The following is a 16,209-nucleotide window of genomic DNA, read 5'->3' as shown; positions in this document are numbered from 1 at the left end:
ATTTGCAGTATGTTCAAGTGGGTAATAGACGGAGGAATGTTAGGTTATGGAAGGATGTTCAAATCTACCTGGCTCCCATTAACAAGCAAAGTACCCATATTCATGGCATGTCTAACCCAACAAAGACACAAATAATTTGAGATAAGGGTGAGGAGAAACTCTTTCGATGATGAAATAAGGATTCCAAGAGATACAAGATTGCTACTTATAAAAGGAGGTTATATCATACTTAGGGTACATAATGTTGTGTATTTGAACACCTTTGGTGAAGTTCACTTAGTAATTTAATTAAAAAACCTATTGGGTAATTCACCCAACACCTTATATGCTACACCTTCCAAGACCTTGTTTGATAATGATAATGAAGGATAACCCAACTAATAGTAGTAAATGTAAAGGAAATAAACAATCACACAAAGAAAGCGTAAGAACACAATACCACAACACGAGATTTTACTTAAAGACTACGTCCACGGATGTATGATGAGTGTTGGAGCTCAATTTCAATATGATGAAAACAGGGCAAATCGATACAAGGAAACACTTCTACCACTTAGTTTCACATTGTTTTAGATCTCAATCTTCTCAAACCTTTCAACCTCTCCTCTATAGGTTTTCTTTCTTTCTTTATCTACTCTCTCATCTAGAAACGACTTAGACTTAGATTTACAACATAAGTGGGCCACTTACATAAGTTACAAGCTCAACCTAAATTACCTTGAACCGATAAAAAACAAAACATTCTTGGACTAGACCCAATATGTTTTGAGCCATACTTCAACACATAATTTTGTCTTACCCAAGTCAATATTTTATGAAAAAAAACTGATTTAGCATTGGTGTGCATATATGCAAATATCCATCCAAGTTCCAAGGGTGCTCGAAGAACTCTGGAAGAAATTCATAATTGTATCACACATCTCGAGGCATTAGGATGATTTTTTCCGCCCCCCCCCCCAACCAACACACCCATACACCAAATGCATATAAAGAGGCGTAATTAGCTTTTTCAAGCTTCAAAAGAATCTGATGATGATATGTATATGTATCTAAGGCGATCTATCCAACATAAGTCTAGTGAGACATGCACAAACACTTCTAGCATGAGTTTTACTACTAGATCTCAATTATTGTGGAACCACCCATTCGACATGAAGTCATGCTCGATGACTTGATAAGAATTTGTATAAACTATAAATTATAAAATAAGTGCAAATTTTATACAAAAAACATTCTTGAGTCTTAGTATACGACATAGAAGAAGGATACATGATTGTTTTACATGACTAGGCATACAAATACCAAAAATAAAAAAGTGCAAAAATATATCATAAGAAAGTTTTAGCTTGGATGTCTTATTGAATGATCATCGAGCCGCCATCTCTAATTCTAGTGAGTAGTGATCCCTCAAACTTTCTTGACCAGTCGCATCAACACTGTAAGAATTCGATGGTTCACCTAACAAATAAATCGTCTCCTCTTGGTTCTGTCGTACCCATGGATGCTCTTGGTACTTTCTCAATTGGTCTAGCGTTGCTGACACCTCCTTCATCGTGGGTCTATCTTCTCCCTTCTCCTTTATGCATCGCTTTGTTAGCTCAGCTACTGCCAACAATTGCTCTTTGTCACCTTCATTTTCAACTCGTTTTTCAAGAATTTGAAAGAGACGGTCCTCTTTGATTGAAGAAACAAAAAACATAGCTAGACTTCTATGTTCCTCGGATCTCTCCGTTGAAATGGACTTCTCCCCTGTTAAGAGCTCCACAAGAACAACACCGAAGCTATAAACATCACTTTTCTCTGTTAATTGACCTGTGTGAAAACATTCAGGATCCAAGTAGCCTAAGGTTCCTTGAATGAGTGTAGTCATTTGAGTTTGATCAAGAGGAACCAACCTCGAAGCTCCAAAATCGGATACTTTTGTTATGTAATTCTCATCCAATAGTATGTTGGAGGATTTGACATCTCTATGTAGGACTGGTATCGAATGTGCAGAATGCAAATAAGCTAATGCTCCTGCAGTTTCGGCTGCAATCCTTAAACGATTTTCCCAAGAAAGGGGATTACTTCCATTGCTCCGGTTGTGAATGTGTTGGAAGAGAGTACCATTAGAAATGAACTCGTAAACCAACATAGGAACTTCTGTTTCTAAACAACAACCCAAGAGTTTCACAACATTTCGATGGCTGATTTGAGAAAGAATGTCGACTTCATTTATAAATTGTATAATTTGGCTTTGATCCATTATTTTGGACTTCTTAATGGCTACTACTCTTTTATCAGGTAAAATTCCTTTGTACACCGTGCCGTAGCCTCCTTGGCCTATAATCCGACTCTCATCATAATTGTTGGTCGCTCTTTTTAGGTCGTCCACAGTAAAAATTTTGGCAATCTCAGAAACACCTTTACGTGAAGAGATTTGTTGCTGCAACAACATACCTCCATTTTGTTGGAAGAATTTCTCTTTGAGTTTGATGAGTTTTCTTTGCTTGAATACTCGGTAAAATAAGGCACAACAAGCGATTAGAAACAGAAAGCCTAGACCAGTACCTGGATTGTAAACAAGTTAAACTAGTTAAATTACAAATACCATTCAACAACAAACATGGTTTTAAGTCTCGTTTTGACATCTCATCTTGTTCATGGATGCGACTGAATGGTCTTGGACGAGTCAACTCGTCTTGTATGAGATAAACTATTTTACTGGGTTGATAATTGTTCATCTATATTTATATAAAAATATTTATATTTATTTATTTATAAAATGAGGTTGATTAGAAGATGTTTAATCATGAAATCATATTTATTTCGATATTCTTTATTTAAATTCTAAAAAATAAATCATTTTAATAAAAATGTACAAATCCCAGTTGACTTGACCATGTTTTACTAACTCAAATGAGGTTTTGAAAATCTTGGCCGAGTCATCTTGTTTATCTGGTGAGATTCCACAGGCTTGGGACGGCTTGACTATCCGCCTCGTTGATGTACAATAACAAGTCATCTTGGTCTTGGATGAGATTTGAAGACAACAAAAGGGTATCAGTCATTGAGGACTTGAAATTAATTAAAGAGTAAATAAGATAAGCTCGTGAAGTAGAAGTGAACAAGCAAAAATTATTAGTAAATTTTTTTCATTCCCATTAACTTGTAGTTAAAATCATGTTAAAAGGGGCATTTACCTGCAACAAGTTGGATCACTGGAATTGGTTTTGTATTAAGGGTGCAACCACTTCCGGTTGCTATACCGTCCCCATGGTAGCCTTTTTGACAAGGACAACTATATCCACCATTATTATTTTCACAATTCGCTTTTGCATGGCAGGGATGTGGGAGCTTCTCACACTCATCGACATCTGCATCAATCAAGCCCATCATTACCAGGGGAAGAAGATAGCTCACAATAAATAAATTGAAATTAAAGTGCTGTGCCATCTTTGTTAAATCCACATGTAATCCCTATTTTCTTTAATTATAGGGTCACGTCACTTTAATCACAATTAATCATCTTTGAAGAGAAAAACACATATATTGCACCGTGTGTGTGTAGGGGGAATGCTAACGTCCAATACTTCATGGATACATTTGCATTATCCAACACTTTTTTTTCTTAATAATACATTTTCTCATTTTGTCTTTTAGTGAAAAAGACAAAGGTATGTTAGTCTTTTATACAATAAATATTTATTTACATAATAAATGCTATAAGCATTCAAGTATTTTGAATTAGAGTCGTGATAATATGACTCACTAAATGGCATATTCAATTGATTCCCTGACGTGACAAGTTTGAAAACCGTAAATCTTTACGGCTTGAGATACACAATTGCATTTTCCCATAAAAAAGTGTATCCCGAGGTGTACATATCTACGATTCCCGAACTTGTACACGTCAGGGAGTCGATAGAGTATGCCACCTGGTGAATCATATTAATTATCAGGACTCTTTGAATTAATATTATTATTTTTTTGTAATAAATGCTTTGGCAATCAATGACAACATAATATATATATTTATTGTTTAAAAGACTAACATACCCTTCTCTGTTTCACTAAAAAATAAAACGAAGGAGTATATATGTTTTTTAGTTTTTTTTAGAATCGTGATAATCTGACTACCCCAAGTGGCAAACTCAATTGACTACCCTGACTTGACAAGTTTGGAACCGTAGATTTGTGCTCCTTGGGATACACGGCTCCACTTCCTCATAGGAGTTGTGTATCCCGAGGAGCATAGTTCTATGATTCCCAAACTTGTGACATTAGGTAGTCAGTCAATTGAGTATGTCACGTGGGGTAGTCAAATTATCATGACTCTTTTTTTAAATATATTGTTTAAGAAATTAAGCCACCTTAGGCAATTATTTTTTTAAAAGAAAACTCACCTTCACATCCGTTTGGGAGATATGGATTCCCTTCGTAACCATCCTTGCAGAAACATCGATATCCGCCATTGGTAGAATTAGCACAGAAGCTATTCAGACCACAAGCATAAGATGTTGAATTTCGCTCTTCAGCTTCTGGGCAAGTCCCATTCCCAATAGCCCAGTCTAACACCACAACAATATTATCTCTATTGATTGTTCCATTGGTGTGGAGTTCCGTTTTGTTGAAAGTGAACCCTTCATCAGCCAAGAAGGCATAGCTGCACGGGTTATACTCCCAGCAGTTGGCATGTCTGAAAGTGCTCCCAAGAGTCACATTGAACCCCCTAAGTCCATTGGGAATTTGAGTCTGACAACACCCGATACCCGAACAAGACCCATCATTGATTACATCTGTTTTGTTGCATATCGACTGGCACCCGGTCTGGAATTCTTGGTCCCTATTGTTACTGAGGCTCGCCAAGGTGTCACACCCGATGGCCGTGAACCTGTTTTTGGTGGTATTGAAGCTCAATGGGGTTTTCCTCAAATTGATCGATGTTCGTTTTCTGTTATATCTTTTGCCTTGGCGGTCATAACATTCCCTTGCAACCAGACCTTTTATGCGCACTTCATCCAACGTTATACTTAGAATCTCAACATTTCCACGACCTTGGAAGGCTTTTGGAGTGCTATAACTCTTGTTGCATGTTACCCTATATCCATTATCCCTGTAGCATCCTTTACCGATACCAAATGGGTAAGGAATATTTACGTCTCCACAATTTTTTTGGCAATGAGGCATTAAGGTTTGGGATGCCACCATTACCGATAACAGGACGAAATGAAATAGTAGAAGTTGTGTGAACATTGCTTCCCCTCTTTGTTTCAATTTTTTTTTTTTCTTATGGTACAAAGAGGGATGGAGCTGCTTAAGGGGGAGGGGGATATAAAGCGGCCAAAAGAACCAAGAAAGACATAAGAAATTGCCTGCATAGAGATTCTTTCCTGTCATCATTATCTTGCTTTTCTTTGCTTGCTTAGTCAAAGTCTTACAAAGTCTTAATCAAAACTAAAATATTAAGGCTAGTTAATAATTGATCAGTAGAAAACGACTTATCTTCATTTTTTTTTATCGAAGTAGGTAAGACGCTGTTTTTTTTTTAAATTTTTAAATTTTAATAATTTAAACAATTGAAGAAGGAGTTTCTCACGACTTGGTTAGCAGTCCAATAACTTTTAAAACCCAATACTAAGATGCCACCTAGATACTTAATGCATGTTGAAAAGGGGGACACCGTTCTGAATCCCCACTCTTTATTTTTATGAAAACTATTATTTCTAAGCCGACTAATTGGACAGACTTCCACACCCAGTCAATGAAAGAAATGGATGCTAAAACGGGTGTGAGTTGCATAGACAGATAGACTACGTATCTATGCTGCATTAAAATATATATATATATATATATATATATATATATATATATATATATATATATGGGTCCCGTTCGCCACCCTTAATTTTACCACACACTTTAACAAACGCGTTTTGTCTTACATGGGTTAGAAGTTTCGGAATGAGCTGATTTTTGGTGAGGATGATCTCTAGGGTGAGGAGATCATCCTCACCAAAAATCAGCTCATTCCAAAACTTCTAACCCCATCAAAATTGATTTACAAAAAATGGACGGTCCACGATTTTTCAACGTGTAAACATGGGGCTAAACATTTCGGAATGGGCTGATTTTTGGGGAGGATGATCTTCTAATCATAGAGATCATCCTCACCAAAAATCAGCTCATTCCAAAACTTCTAACCCATGTAGGACAAAAAACGTTTGTTAAAGTGTGTGGTAAAACTTAGGGTGCTAAACATTTCCCAGATCTCTATGATTAGAAGATCATCCTCCCCAAAAATCAGCCCATTCCGAAATGTTTAGCCCCATGTTTACACGTTGAAAAATCGTGGACCGTCCATTTTTTGTAAATCAATTTTGATGGGGTCAGAAGTTTTGGAATGAGCTGATTTTCGGTGAGGATGATCTCCTCACCATAGAGATCATCCTCACCAAAAATCAGCTCATTCCAAAACTTCTAACCCATGTAAGACAAAACGCATTTGTTAAAGTGTGTGGTAAAACTTAGGGTGCCGAACGGGACCCTATTATATATAGGGTAGCGTTCAAGGACAAACTTTTTAGCAAACTTTTTGGCAAAACATTTTTTAAAACATAGGTTAGAGGTTTTGGAATGGGCTGATTTTTGGTGAGGATGATCACTACGGTGAGTAGATCATCCTCACCAAAAATCAGCCCATTCCAAAACTTCTAACCCATGTTTACCAGCTGAAAAATCGTGGACCATCCATTTTTTGTAAACTGTTTTTGATGGGGTTAGAAGTTTTGGAATGGGCTGATTTTTGGTGATGATGATCTCCTCACTGTAGAGATCATCCTCACCAAAAATCAGCCCATTCCAAAACCTTTAACTCATGTTTTGAAAAATGTTTTTGCCAAAAAGTTTGCTAAATGTTGGCCATTGAACGCCCCCATATATATATATATATATATATAAAATAATATAATTTATAGATTTTTTTTTTCTTATTATAGTTGAATTTTAAGTTGGCGAGTTTAATGGCTATTCATTTTGAAAGCCTTTAATCAGGGTTATTATTTATTTTATTTTTAGAATGAACTCTTGAGGTCTCATTGGGGCCAGCATGACCCTACACGTGGTTCTACACGGATCACAGAACTTGGGTCACATTGATTATCACGTTGGCTCAATTGATACTTCAACCCTTTGTAGATTAAAAATGATTCAAAAAGAGGAAAGGAAAAAAAAACTTGTTCTTGCCTGATCAAAGGCTTTAGAAATAGATGGGCATGCATTGAACTCACCAAATTTAAAATAAATTAATTAATAATAAAAAAAATATTTATTTTTAATATTTTTGTAGAGCTCTTAGAATTTTGTGCTGTATATGCATCCACATGGCACTTAATCATACTTTAATTGATTCCAACAATCCATATAGAGGGGAAGTCCTTTGATCCATGCAACCTAATCTCTTTCTCTCTCCACACCACACACACACACTACTGACCAGGGCAGAGTTAGGATTTTTTGTTAGTAGGGGGCCAAGTGCTAACATGGTAGATCAATAATCTTGGTTTCGCCTTTTATGCAAATGTTGAACTCATCACTGCAAATAATGATTAGCCAATGATCTCTACCCGTGATTTTTTTTTAAAAATCTAAAATAACGTCACGTAGAGAAGACCACTACACAGTCATCACATGTGATAGAAATACTGTATATATATGTCAACCATGTAACGAGATGGTCAATTTAATCATAAGTAATTGTAATCATTTTAGATTTACAAGGAATTGAGCAAACACTTTTTTTTTCATTTAAAGATTAGAAAGTAAAATAAAGAAGATATTTTTTGTAAATTTGAAAACTAACCACCTTGATCATAGAGTCATGGGTTTCAATATTTTCAATATTTAAATATAAAATTGGAAGCATTTGTGGCCACTCAAATTTTGTTGTCGACCACTTCTACTCCTCCTCTCATTATAATAGTAAAGATTAAATAAATTAATAAATAACTTTACATGATCATGAAATAGTCCTATCCTTGCACTCAGGCCGTATGGGTTGAGGCCTTAGGCAAATATTCTACATGAAGCATTTTTAATATTTAATATAAATAATATCAATTAATTATCAATATAATATAAAAAGTTCATTTAAAATTTATCTTTCATGTTTTTCAAATGCAAAATTGCTGATTATGTTTTTGTATTTAAGTTTTGCTAAAATTGTTATTTATTTTCTTGAGACATTAAGAGATTCCACATATGATCTAATGTTTTACAAAAATTTGTCAAGGTATGACTTATCAATAGCATTGCCAAACGTGAATCTTGAGGGCGGCTATGACTTTTTGGTAAACATAAATCTTGAGGGGCGGCTGTGACTTTTAATTACCTAAAAGTCATAGACTAATTAACAAAAGACAAATTTTAAAAATTCAAAAATAAAGAAACACAACAAATTAAAAAAAGGCTTACTATTGTATGTAATAAATAAAAAAATCAAGATTAACCTAAAAACACTAGCAAAAAATCAAATTAAAGAAATCAAGATTTAAAAAAAAAAAAAAATCTTATGACCATTTACAACAACAAACCATAAAAAGAAAGACAGTAAAGAGAGAAAGATCAATTAAAATTATTTTTAAATATTTCAATTATTAAAATTTCTTTATAAGAATGTCTTGTTTGTCTTATGGTGTTCCCAACGAATGCCATATCTAACCAATTCTTTTAGTCATTTATTTTTAGATCTATTTTTATTTTTTTTTGGACCTAGACTACGTCAAGATGAGTGCAAAACGATGGCTTTGGGCCATCATTTTTTATGAAAATGACTGTTGCTGATGTTGTTAAAAATGTAGTTGCTTTTGTGAAATGACTGTCAACATTTGTCAGAAAAAACGACGGGATTAGACTGTTGAAAACGACTGTCCATTACCGTCATTTATCTGTCAGAAACCTTACACCAAACTTCTGATTTTTTGGGATAATTTTTTTTAACGACAATTTAGAACAGTTGTATTTCAATTTTTCAATAAAAAAATATATAACACACACACACACACACGACAATTTAGAACAGTTGTATGTCAATTTTTCAATAAAAAAATATATAACACACACACACACCACACACACACAACATAATATTTTTGTCACATCCCATTTTCTATAGAATGCTGAATTGACACTCCACAATTTAAATCTTCACATTAAAACCTAATTTTTTTTATATCAAAGGAATTTAAAAGTTCAGGTTAGAACCTGGTTTGCAAAACCAATACTCTTGGTTCAAAACTCAAACAAAACATACCCAAGGATATGAAATTTCATATAAGGTCCACATCCAAATATTAAAAGCAAAGGCCACAACAGGATATGGGAAATAATCTTTAATATAGCTAAAGCTGATTTGTTCATGTTTAGCGTAGCGTATAAAGGTGCTAGGTTTTGATCCCATGAGCTAGAATCTTCTTGCACATTTCAGTTCCAAGGTATTGTTCCGTACTGTTTGACAGTCTCTTCATTTTCCTTAATAGGCTCTAGAGTAGCTATAATTTCAAATGGGGAAAATATTAGTCAGCATGTTCCACTGGTTCGAATTATAAACTTTGTTACAGACAAAGGTGATATAAATTTCAGAAAATATGAATCGTAAGATGATTCATTCAATGATAGATCTACTATACCATCTCCAATGCTGAAATCTGCCAAAACTTTGCTTGTAAATGGTTAACAGGAGAAAATTATTAGTATCAAAGAACAGTTGAGTGATAATGAGATCTGTTCCAGCATCAACCTATAAAAGAAACCTCCATCAATATAGGTCAAACATAACAAGAAGCAGAAAGAATTCTGAAGAAAAAATATATCATACAGAAGCCATGAATATATCTTCCCATAAAATTAAATAATGCATTAAACCATATTGGAAAAATACCCACTTTGGGTAGTAATCTCACTATGCATCACTCAACAAGCAAGGATTTTCCATGCCTAATATTTGCTTCCTATGTAAGTCAGACAGGGAGTCAGCTGATCATCTTTTATTCATTGTTCATCTGTAAGGAAAGTCTAGGCTCATTTCCGAGCGTTGTTCCATAATTTATGGACTTCCCTAAATGTATTACGACATTGCTTCAAAGTTGGCATATCAAGGCCTTTCCACAAAAAAGAGAATCATATAGGCCATCACATCTTTCACAGAAGCTCTATGGAAGAACAACTCAACACCTAGACACACGAGAGAGGGGGTAAGGAGGAAAAGGTTGGAGTGAATTGAGGATTATCCACAAAGATAAAATAAGAGGAGAAAAAAGAAGGAACTAGAAAGAAATTCATATTGAGTAGTACCCACACAAAGCTAAAACTTGAGTTTATTGGGAGGAAGATCAAAGACCAACAAGAAATATAAAAAATGAGTGGTGCCCATTTAAAGTAGAGTGCAGAGGGGGCAGAAGTAGTAGGATACATAGACAAATACAAGAGAAGCAGAGAAAAACAAAACACATAAAGCCTATATTGTTGTTGGTGGTGGTGGTGGTAGTGTGGGGTTGTGTGTGACTGTTATTAATCAGAGAATATAGAGAGTATGTGAGTGTGTTGGGTAAGGGGGGCAGGTTGAGACAGTATCGAACCCACCTTCCCACCCCATGCTTTGCTTTGTTTTTTTTTGTTTTTTTTAAAACAAAGAAGTATCTTATACCCATATAAAATTAAGTAATAAAGAAGAAATGAATGAGATGGATAAAGTGAGAGAGTGAAGTATTGTTTAGTCCTTAGCAAGCTGACACCTTCACCTTTGACGACACAGTTAGAAACAATAAAGATTGACTTGAAACCAAATATTTATGTTTCATTCAAATTTCAAAGCAGCATACACCACTAGAAGACTCTTCCTTGGGGAGTTGGAAATTTGAAATAACAAAACCCATTATATTTGAAAAGAGGGCATGCATGCATCATTTCCTTTCTCTAGCTTCTTGGGTAGAAAAAGAAATCCATCAAAACTATAATAGTCAAGAAAGAGATAAATCATCTGGTCCAACCCACCAGATTGTATCCAATGTATCATGTTTATTAAAAAAATCTATCTAGTTTCCAATCATTGTTGTACACGTGGCATAATCATGTTTTAAACCCATATATCTTGTGGGCAAAACGGGACCAGAACTCATGGTTGGGGTAGAGAACATAAATTGTTTGTCTCAACCAATATATAAGCACAAATATACATGTCAATCAAATTTAACACACAATTCATCTTGTGCACAACTTGGAGTTGAATGACAAGTAGAAAGCTTACATATTGATGTTAGTGATGCAACTTCAAATCCCTGAGAGCTTTCCTTGGTGATGGTAAACTGTTATGTTCCTGCAATTATCCCGAGAATGGAGAAAATAAATACAGAAGTAAACTTATCAAATTCACATATTTAGGTGATGGTAAACGGTTATGTTCCTGCAATTATCCCGAGAATGGAGAAAATAAATACAGAAGTAAACATATCAAATTCACATATTTAGGAAATAGTCAATTGTACTGGGAAAACTAGCAATACATGGAGAGTAAGCAATATATAAAGGATGGAAAGTTTCAAATGTGAAGAGTATTTATCTTCCACAAGACAAATGCCAAATAAAGGTAAGCCACTTCCCATTCTTCTGGTGACAGCATGCCTGTAGAATAGTACACCAATTCTACTCAAGAGGATAAGTGTCAACGGAAAACAAAGGGGCTTAAAGGGTGGCACAACTAAATGTAAAGCATGTGTTATACAGGTAACTTGGACACAAGTGTTGGTTGCATACATGAATAAGAGGTGTCAATTTTAGACTTGTAATAAAAACAATGGAATCCAGAGTTATACGCTAATAGCATAACAAGTAATGAATGTTCAATTCTATTAGAAGTGGTTACAAGTATGTGATCAGCTAAATAGAAAACATTTAAAAACAAATAAACAGAATAGGACAGTAAAGGGATAGCAAAAGGATGGAGAAGAAATATGCCCAGATAATACAAAAATAATTATAATAACAGACCTAGAAGAACAAAGATTGTTACATTTCGATTACGATTATTGATATATTGAGATAGATAATCCAATGAAAAAACTCAATAAACCAAAACAATTGGGTTCATAAATATGTTGGTATGTGGTTCACTTCATTTCAGAAACAAATTGCTTTGTATTGTTTCGAGAATTACAAAAAGAAAAAAAAAGGAAATTAATAAATGATATAAAAAACATAAAATGTTAAATTAGATGAATGGATTAGAGTCCTGGCTTGGTAATTACTCAAAAGAGAAATAGGAAAGCACGTTATAATCAGAGTCAATCATGTGGGGCAAGGATCTTCACTTCCATGTTCCATCCTTAATTTCTAAAGCATAATAATTATTTAAAAAAAAACACACAATAAATAAACCGAGAGACCATCAAACTCAAAACTGAAAACAAGAAAGACCATCAAATATATTTTACCAAATATCTGAAACAAAATATCAGTGTTCAAATAAGATTACTTGCAAATTGGAAACTAAGAACATGTCTCAAGACCAACTATCATAAGCCATTAAAAGGGTTTTGTAGTCATGTTTTGGGCATAGATTTATAATTATTTGTTTGATAAACATGTCTCGGTTAACAGATAAATATTTCCATATAGGTTAAGTGAGACCTTCTGGCAACCATGTAGTTTCTCGGTATAAAGAATCTGCAAGTTAAATAATACCTGAAAATGGGAGTAGATTGAGTGCCCAAGACACTATTGGTGCACACAAATAACTATGAATACTCTTATAAAAGGTCTATTAGTAATTAATCAAATCATCTATGCACCTTAGTTTGCCTCCTACAATTTTCTGCTATTCTGTAACAATAGTAGTGTGTTAAAATCCTATGATTTACGATTTGGATCCTAGGATTTGATCAGATCATTACCCGACTGGTTTGAATCCTATTTGAATCCAATAGAGAAGAATGATAATTATATATATTTCAGTTGTCCTCCCATAATACCCCTCCAACTTTTTAGCCTTTGCTCTTCTACCCCCTTATCACCCCAAAGAGGATGCTTGTGTCATTAGGCACAAGCAAACTCTAAGTCTGGCATTTTCTCCTTTAATGCATATGTATGAATGTATGTATTTATGCATGAATATACTTATGTAACAAAAAATATGAACCTAAATACATGTCAACAAATGATAAGTGGTAAGCAGAACTACCAAGAGTTATCCTTACCAACACTCTAATTTCTCAATGTTATCATTGAGAACATTAATGCTGGCAATTCAGCAAGCATGCCTATGCTAATTTACATGCCTTACAAATATAGCTCGCATAGTGTGCGAGTATTCAATAGTTAAAAATTCGAAAAGAACTACCGTATAGAAATCCAAAATATCATTGAAATCACAAGATAATTGTAAAGGAACAAACCACAAAATTATGAAGAAAAAACAATCAATTAAATGAGAACAATACATTAGATATGATCCATAATCAATGGAGTGGACCAGCTCTATCTTTCAGTGCTACGATGCATTCTATATACTCAGTATTGGTTGTGTCCTATTTTAAAGTCCTTTTGACTCCAATATAGTTCCCCAAACTAAAGATAGAAGATTTGGGTGTATCCATAGAGTTGAAAAAAGAAGGCGATTGTTCAGTTAAATCATATATAAATGCAGACGATAGGGTATATTAAGTATTGAAGTCATGTAGAACACAAAATAATAATAATCCAAGTTTTTTACTTGTGGAATTCATCATAGAACTCACAATATAGAATGTGGGCAGAACAAGCAGGAAATAGTCAAGAACATGAAAATAATTAACATCAGAAGCAATGATTTATAACTCTAGCTAGGATATGAATGCACGAAGAGTCCCCAGTATGTAAACTCCAAAAAAAGAAGAAAAGAAGTCAGAGTAATACTGTATGTTACATTTTCGTCAATAAAATCAATCTTAGGAACCCAATATTATCCAAGTAGAGATGGATATAATCTATTATATGCATCAATTAAACAAAAAATAAAGTGGTTTGAAACTGAATCATTAGTATCTAGTCCTTCAAAATAATAGATGTGACTGCATAGGATCATACACAAGGATATATGAAGAACAATATCAAAACATATAAACCAGAAAAATCAATATAAACAAGGCAAATTATCTAGCATGTGACATCACCATCTTATCCACCATCTTTGAAAGGAGGGCCTCTAATTATCAACAAAAGCTTGAGGATGCTTCAAAACCCTTGTAGTATAAATTAATTTTTTAAAGTAAGCCTCTCTCAAGAAAAATTAATGAATCAATTTTCGGCATGTAAACCCTTCTAAATATTTAATAAGCTCGAAAATTAGAAAAACCCACCAATTCATTGAACAACACAAATCCATCTCTACTCTCACCTTTTTTTTCTTAATTTTTTTATTACTTCGTTTTTGTGATGAATGTAAACCACAAAATACAGCAACTGAATGAGTAGGAAAATTTATTAAACTAGTAGTAAATTAAAACTAAAAACTAAGTAATAGGGAATTAACACGAAAGGGAACGAGGAATTCTCAACGAAAAAAGTGCTCTCTGAACCGAACGTGAAAGTTGTTTTCCATCAGACGGCTGTTCCCGTAACTCTGCCAGGCACTGGACAGGGGTTAGCTCTGTAAATGTGTAGAGCCAAGTGTAGTGTGGTGTAGTAGTAGGCACTTCTAGGCAGCACCTTTAGCATCTATGGAAAACATAATTCCTAAAGAAAGGAAGGCAGGGCCTACTTCCTCGAGTGAAGGTCGTCGTTGTGATTTCAAGCTGGAGTTGAACCATGAATTCCCGTTTTTTAGATTGCACGATATATAGATATCCAGGACATCCGGGCTTGATAGAATTGGAGGGAAAAACAAAAGGACAATAGGAGCATAGCTTACCACAATCATTGTCACTAGTGTCCCAGTAAGGGGGTGAAGTCGACGGTATACCACTCTCCAGTTGTTCGCTCAATCGCCACTCCGCCAAAGCTTCTCTGGAATTACAACTTTGTCCACTTGAAATCCCCTCCAATCACCTCCCAACCAATTAATCTCCACTCACACCCCCAGCCATTTTCCATAATTATCTATTTATCTTTCATTCTTATCTCTCAATTTTCATTTTTCCATTAAAATAAAAAAAATACTAATCAACCTAAATAACTTCCATTTTTCCCCAATAATACTAATCAACTTAAATCCAAATAATAAGTAGAAATTTCCCTTAAAAGCTGTAATAAACAGATAAACGGAGCAACATTTATTGAAGGTTGCTAAATCTTCAATCACTTGAACACAAAACAAACACAAGAGAGAGAGAGAGAGAGAACGAAGTAAGTGAAACGCTAAATAAGATTTTGGGGTTTTCCACTACGTTATGTAAGAGGGAAAAAGTGATTCTTAATTGAAAAATCCGATCAGACGGTAAAATAAACCAATAAAGGGAGAAGAACCATAACCTCATTCTCAATCAAAAAATCTGAAAGTTTAAAGGTGAGTATTTACCAAGCATTTCGTTTGGAGATTTCTCATCTGCCCATTTCGATGCCCTAACAAGTTTTCTTCTTGAATTCACACTGTAGAGCATATTAATCTTCCGAAAATCAGGATGATTGAACCAAGGAGATGACACAGAGGGCAAATAAATTTTACATGATCCGTAATAAAGGTTTCGAAAAGAAAACAGTAATCGAGATCGGTCTCTGCAACAACAGATGAATGAAGAGGAGACTGTGAGGGCGAAAAATTGCTCTTAGATTGCTCATATATGTTCTGATCTCTCTTTTCTTCCTGAATTCGATTTTGACGTGAGTTTGATAGAGGTAGAATTAGGGCTTTGGTGGTCTGAGTTGCTTCTTTACACGTAGACGACAGAGTCATTGAGCATGGTTTTTAAACTCGGTATTTGGTCTCGTCTCGTTCACCTCCGATACCGAGTTGACTCGGACGATACGTCTCGTCTCATCGAGTCGTCTCGTTCTCTTTCTACGTTGAAACAATGGTTTTTAACCATTTAAAAAATCTGAAAAATTTAGGAAAAATTCAGAATTGATTCCTATTAAAAAATTGAACCCCCCAAAAAATATAAAATTAAAAAATAGGAAAAATAACTTATATTTTTTATATTAACACACTCATAGTTTTCCTATGTTGTGTTTGCATTGTTTTTGGAGTCGGGCTAGAGTGACTTC

The 16,209-nt window shown here is 34.5% G+C and overlaps 1 protein-coding gene, 1 long non-coding RNA gene and 1 other non-coding gene across 3 annotated transcripts; all 3 read right to left on the bottom strand.

The window, feature by feature from the left end:
• Window positions 1–1,204: 1,204 nt before the first annotated feature.
• LOC147393421 (putative wall-associated receptor kinase-like 16) lies at window positions 1,205–5,795 on the bottom strand. The gene is made up of 3 exons (XM_086456750.1): window positions 4,386–5,795; window positions 3,183–3,356; window positions 1,205–2,550 (listed from the first exon to the last, which is right to left on the bottom strand). Exons 1-3 carry the CDS (start codon window positions 5,380–5,382, stop codon window positions 1,367–1,369), a joined length of 2,355 nt encoding a protein of 784 aa, XP_086312876.1. The 5' UTR covers window positions 5,383–5,795; the 3' UTR covers window positions 1,205–1,366.
• Window positions 5,796–9,355: 3,560 nt separating this feature from the next.
• On the bottom strand, window positions 9,356–15,896 carry LOC147393419 (uncharacterized). The gene is made up of 3 exons (XR_015182346.1): window positions 15,524–15,896; window positions 11,282–11,350; window positions 9,356–9,775 (listed from the first exon to the last, which is right to left on the bottom strand). It is a non-coding gene; the product is annotated as an uncharacterized LOC147393419 (long non-coding RNA).
• LOC147393420 (small nucleolar RNA Z103) lies at window positions 12,250–12,347 on the bottom strand. The gene has a single exon (XR_015182462.1). It is a non-coding gene; the product is annotated as a small nucleolar RNA Z103 (small nucleolar RNA).
• Window positions 15,897–16,209: the final 313 nt, after the last annotated feature.

Source organism: Akebia trifoliata, chromosome 10 (genome assembly GCF_017979445.1).
Source record: "Akebia trifoliata isolate Shusen 1 chromosome 10, ASM1797944v1, whole genome shotgun sequence".
NCBI classification, from domain to species: Eukaryota; Viridiplantae; Streptophyta; class Magnoliopsida; order Ranunculales; family Lardizabalaceae; genus Akebia; species Akebia trifoliata.
This window is presented reverse-complemented; position numbering and strand designations above follow the sequence as displayed.

Bases quoted from the DNA above. Each gene is read 5' to 3' on its own strand.
- LOC147393421 (XM_086456750.1), bottom strand. From the start codon at position 5,382: ATGATGACAGGAAAGAATCTCTATGCAGGCAATTTCTTATGTCTTTCT. The intron at 3,357-4,385 runs GTGAGTTTTCTT...TGATTGATGCAG, and splicing joins TCTCCCAAACGGATGTGAAG to ATGTCGATGAGTGTGAGAAG. The intron at 2,551-3,182 runs GTAAATGCCCCT...TTTACAATCCAG, and splicing joins AGTGATCCAACTTGTTGCAG to GTACTGGTCTAGGCTTTCTG.